The following is a 6,000-nucleotide window of genomic DNA, read 5'->3' on the forward strand; positions in this document are numbered from 1 at the left end:
TAAAAAGCTAATCAAAAGCAACCTCGTATTTATTCCAAAAAATCCAAGTAGAAACGCATGGGAACACAATGAAGTGGGAAGGTGAAACATCACAAATGAGAACTCCACAAAACTTCCATAGCATATGAATGAATGCAAAATTAGTTACAAAGCTGGGTCTACCAGTCAGTTAATTCAAATGAGATTTAGTTGATACAGCATTGCCAGAGGCATTTCTTACAGAGGAATTAATATAATTAACAGGTGCTTGATAGAAAGTAGCTTTCAAAGCCAAGGGAGTCTCCTGAGTAGGGAGGATACCTTCTATAATGTAGTTTTAAGTGCCTTTCTGCCCTCAAGTGTCTTGGGGGAAAAAAAAAGTGTGCTGTGCAACAACTGGTTCTGCATGACCTAAATGAACAGATACCTAATTCAACAAAAGCTGGAAACCACACGTTGAGGCTCATAATCTTTACAGACGTGAGAAAGGCTTACCAAACACATTTTTACTTTCATATCTTGTGTGTTAAATGAATTAATGGCATTGACCAAAGTAGTTAACTGCTGGGCAATTGGATTCATTAATCAATGCAAATAGTAATTATGGGAAAGGCGCTACATAAATAAATTGTATTATTGATACTCATTAAAAATTAGTAACTATACTGTTTCTTACATGGAACATTTATAAAACCATAAACCTATTAGGCAATCCATTCTCTTTTCCTAAAGAGTATAACCCAAACTGGTGTTGGTACTGTAGGACTTACATTTGTGGAAAACAAAAGAAAAATTCACATTTTTCTCATCAGTTTTAAGATTGATTTTCACTCCTTTTTACTTACCTGTCTAACAAGCGTCACTCCCTCTATGGTCTCTTGCTGTTGCTGAGCAATAGTGACACCCAGCACTAGTGTGTGAATCCCACAGGAGACGGTTGTGATCAAAACTATAGGCATGAGACGGAGAGGGAGGGTGAGGAAGAAGGAAAAGACAAAGAATGCTTGCCAGCCCACAGTGTCACTGGCCTGATGAGATATGGAAAAGCTGAGCCCCAGGTAGGAGAAAATTTGGCCAGCTATCAAAATCCACAATAAATATGGAACCACCTTGCGAGAGATGCGATCTGGAAGTAGTCCGAACCGACACAGAAAGTACAGGAGGATGTGGATTACCAGGCCAATGGAGGCCACCAGTAGAGATGCCAGTTTGTCATCAGTGTACATTACAGCACACATCACTATGATATAGCAGTCAAATAGTGCAGCAAACACCACAAGTACCAGCAGGGTTTCATGCCGCTGTCTTCGGAAGTAGGTCTGGTATAAATTTTCCAGAGACTCAGGAGCAAAAGTCAGTCTCATAAATCGGGGTAGACACAGGCAAGAACCTGAGTTACGGACTGTCACTTCATGGGTCCGTCCTACTCCATGTTCTGGATCTGAAGGTAGGCTAACCGAGTATTCCGCAGAGTACTCTGCAGAATACTCGGGTTCAGAGAAAGCACGATTTCGAGGCATTTTTATGTTTTTATAATGGGCTTTTAATATCCCAACCCTGAAATACCTTTAAACACACTTGGTAAAAGTCTGTGAGGGTGCAAACAATAGTATAACGTCTGACAATGAACCTAGGCTTTAGCTTAATTTAACCTGAACCACTACCTCAAAACTAAAGGTTAAAGTACCATTTGAATACATTACCAGGAGCCATGGTAAAACAAACAAAAATAGTGTTTCTCTTTTGTATATATGTCCAATTTTGCTTCTCTGTTCTAACACAGAACACTTATTTATCAAGGAAAACTCAAAAAAACATGCATTTGGGGTCGATTTTAAAAGGAATATTACAGGCTATATAACTTGCTTACGTCTTAAAAACAATAAAAGAAATATAAACGGATCGGGCTCTGCAGAAGTCAAAAGCAAATAAAATTCAGAAAATTTGCGTTTTCAAAAATATCGGAAGCGTGTGAAGATGACCATGATTACAAGGCTGCATCGAGCGAACACCCGAACGTGACGACGATGTGACTGAACGACTGCGTGTAAAATACACGAAATGTCTGCATATTGACTGTATGTAACTGAAAAAAAAATGTAAAATTAACATAAACTAGTAGAAGGGAGCTTTGTCAGAGCTCCATTTCGGCTCATTTGTTTGCACCCCTTGGGTATCTAACGCACATTTTTTCGGTGCCCCTCGTTAGACGACCCTACGCTAAATGGCGCGTGCAGAATTGGGAGAAGATTTGGATTTTTTTCTCCAAGCGAAGCCAGTTTTTTCCAGCTGTCTCCTTCCATGACATAGCCTAGCATTTCATCGGCTCTCCTTGTTCAGCACCGCCGGTGTACATGCAGCTGGCCTTTCTTTTAGGACTACGGTGTCCCTCTTCTTTTATCTCCGCTGCTCCTCTCTTGTCGCTTGGTGGGCGGATTCTCTTGGGTATTCCTTTTACAAGATTCCAGTTTTAAAAAAATAAAAACGCTGGATCTCCCCCTTGGCTAAGTTCTTCCCAAACTGAGGTCCAAGGCGAGAAGCTCGTAGCTCCGCGATAGGGTAAAATCCACGCTCACCGCCGCACAGCTTTCACTTCCCCGGTTCAGGGTGAAAGACACAGGCCGGCCGGAGAGCGAAACGCTCTGTCGCCGGCTCATCACACGCAACAGTCTCAAGCAGGTGGCACAGCTGCCGATGCTGTGGGGACGCTCTCGACAAGTAGCATCAAAAAAACAGTTCAAGCCGCGGTCGATCAGCTTGCCGCTTCCCCTCGGGACACACTCGGTATTCCCACCAGCCGCATTCAGCCCGCCTCCTGCTATTCCAGGGTTTCGCGGGAAGCCGCCCTCTCTTCCCGTCTTGTTTTCTCAGCGGCAGCGGCGATTCCGTCTTCCCTTGACAAGGATGCAGTATCTAGGGTGACAGTCAGGTTAGTGGGCTCAACTTTAGGAATATTCGCACCAACGACGTTCTATATGGAGAGGACAGCACAGTGTGGAAGTGAAGCCCAGACTGTCACGCTCCCTCACATTTCTGTCCTCCAGTGGGTGTGCCGTTTGTTTCTCCGGAATCTGTGTGTGTTTCTTAGTACCCTCCCCATTGTCCCCTTTGGCCTCCCATCAGCAGGCAGTTTACACTACACTTAGATCAAACCTGTGCGCTGAAATCCAAGCCAGACGACGGAAGGAGTATTTTTTCATCCGTCCTATTTAAACATATCCCCCATATAGTAACTAGCTAGGTGAAACTCTGCGTCCATTTACGAATCCACTTAGTCCAGTTCAGGCTTCGGCAGGATCCAGCTCTGAACGGGACGCCACTTACCTGCCGGTGAAGCACCGATGCTTACTTATACTGGAGTAATTTATACACACTAGTTAACAGGCGAATTTCTGGAATGTAGAATAAATGCCAAAATGAGGTTATAGGGCAATTGACAATTAAAAAAACAAACACGTAATCCTTCCATTTTATTCGGATCCACTCTCACCCCCGAGGGTGCGGGTAAGTTGCTACTTAGTCGATTCCAGCCAGCATTTTTCACAGCTTGTGCAAATCAGTCACTTATTCAGTGTAAACAGCAAGACAGATACCTTTGATAAATTGCAGTTAAGTTTTGCCCGGCCCAACACAGTTCCAAGGATCAAATTGCCTGGCAAAGTTGGCACACTACCTTATCTAATGAATAGGATGATGATGTATAATGGACAATGTTCAAGGTTAAATAGCTAGGCCACCCCAATTTCCCCAGTTTTAAGGAAATACTCCCTTGTTAAACTGCAGTTGAGTTTGCCTGGCCAAGTGTAGGCAACTGGGTCAAACTGACTGGCAGAGTTGGCACTCTGTTTTATGTGATCTTAAAGGACACTGTAAAAGGATAAATAGCATTGCACCACCCAAATGGTTACAGTTTTCAAAAAAGACAGACTTTTTTGGTAAACTGTAGTTTAGTTTTGCCCTGTCCAACACAGGTAACTGGGTTAAGTTGACTGGCAAAGGAAGCATACTCCTATATCTAATGAATGAGATTAACTGTAATGTTTACATGGCAATGTGAATGGTTAAATGGCATTGGGACTCTCTAATCTTCACAATTCTGTGAAATTCAGATGCCTTTGTGAAGTTGCAGTTGAGTTTTGCCCATTCCAAAGGCACTTGGGTGCCTTGTGCTGTAGATAGAGGTGTCATTCCACAGCAACTCGACCTCTGCCTGGTTTGTTACTGGAGTGTCATCTGTGTGTGATTTAGATACTTCTATCTGTTTTATTCCCATAGTTTGAAGACATGGAATATGTTAATTGGTGATCTAAGTTAACCTGAACAAGCCTGCAATGAATTTGCATTCTGTTCAGGGTTGGTTTTGGCATTGCTGCTTATGATGTTAAGATGGATTTCAAATTTAGACCATAATAATATACTCTTATGTTGATTGGTGCCTCTAAATTGGCTCAGTATGAATGAAGGTTTGATTGACCAGTGTGGTATTCTTTCCTGGATTTGTTCCTTTTGGAATAAGCTTCAACTCCCTGCAACCATGCAATGAGAAAAGTACACTCAGAAACCGGATGAATGGATAAACTGGATATGTTATGTCTTTATTTTTTTTCATGGTCAACTTTTTTATGGCAATAAATCTCAAAAAAATGTTTGAAATTTGAACAAAATGATGCAAAAATCAGAACCTAGATTTTTTTCTGTATGAACAGTTTCTATGAAATTTGAGTTCTGTCTGGGCCTCATACCAAACCCTTCATTAGTTTGGTTTAAGATATTGTGTTAGCATTTATAATGTTCTTCTCTGTTGTACAAAGGTGGAGTGGTTACTCTGAGGCTAGGGATCTGCACTGGTAACTGGAAGGTTGCTAGTTCAAATCCCATAAATGCCAAAAGTAACTTTACTTTGTTGTGCCCCTGAGCAAGGCTCTTAACCTGCAATTGCTCCGTCCTGGGTATGACGTTAATCTGCATCCAGCCCTATAGGCCCTCCAACCTGCAGGGAAAAACCTGGGGGTTGGTGGCAGAATTGGCACTCCAGCCACCATAAAAAAAACCTCACACTCTTCCATTCTATCTGAACTAGTGTGGTGCTGAGGTGTCACCCATTGCATGGCTGCACTTGCTAATCAGGGATCCTGAGTTGGTTTGTCATGTGGTGGATGCAGCATTGCGCTGTATCAGCGCGTGCTCCTAATCTCTCTGTCTCTGTTGTACCCTGACAAGAGTATGTGCTTTGAGCATGTGAAAGGTGCTAGATAAATAAAATGCATTAGTATTATTATGACAACTACAACTACTATGACTACTGCTAAATATCAAATATTATCATTTTGTATATCTTGCTCTGTTTAGGCATGTTGAAGAAGATATTGGTTTGATTTGTCTCATAGATAGTAATGAAAGAAGTAAAATATTGTAAGACACGGTTAAGAAGTGATTCACAGATTTAAGGCTTGAAAGCTGAATTAATGTATTTAACATTATCTAGTCACTCTAAATACTGATTCTTTGGATGTGCAGTGAAAAAACATACAGATACGCCATGGTGCAGAAGTTAGTGCTGATACCTAACATCAAGATAGATAGATAGATAGATAGATAGATAGATAGATAGATAGATAGATAGATGTGAAAGGCAGTATATGATAGATAGATAGATAGATAGATAGATAGATAGATAGATAGATAGATAGATAGATAGATAGATAGATAGATAGATAGATAGACTAGAGGAGTGTCAAGCTTCAATTCTGGAAGGCTACTTTAGCTGCAGGTTTTCATTCTAAACCCTTTCATAATTAGTGACCAACTTCTATTGCTAATTAAGTTCTTTTGCTTTAATTGTAATTGACTTATTCTAGATTCAGACCCCTAAATTGTTTCTTTTTTCCTTAATTAGAAGCCAAACAATAATGAGATACAAAACGAGTCACCACATTACTAGCTAACCATAGTCCATTATACAATAACTAAAAATAAAGAAAGGTGAAGGTCTCAGTAATGCTGATCTGCTCTGATCCACAA

At 41.1% G+C, this 6,000-nt stretch overlaps 1 protein-coding gene across 2 annotated transcripts in view; it reads right to left on the reverse strand.

The window, feature by feature from the left end:
• Positions 1–3,038, reverse strand: part of adcy3a (adenylate cyclase 3a) — a 161,507-nt gene extending 158,469 nt beyond the window's left edge. The window contains exon 1 of one of the 2 annotated variants that reach the window (XM_039749034.1): positions 825–3,038. In XM_039749034.1, coding sequence (XP_039604968.1) covers positions 825–1,499 — 675 coding nt within the window. In that variant the 5' untranslated portion in view covers positions 1,500–3,038. The remainder of the gene's footprint in view (positions 1–824) is intronic. The other variant, XM_039749033.1, reaches the window with a different exon arrangement.
• Between the last annotated feature and the right edge of the window lie 2,962 nt (positions 3,039–6,000).

This window comes from Polypterus senegalus, chromosome 3 (genome assembly GCF_016835505.1).
Source record: "Polypterus senegalus isolate Bchr_013 chromosome 3, ASM1683550v1, whole genome shotgun sequence".
Classification (NCBI taxonomy): domain Eukaryota; kingdom Metazoa; phylum Chordata; class Cladistia; order Polypteriformes; family Polypteridae; genus Polypterus; species Polypterus senegalus.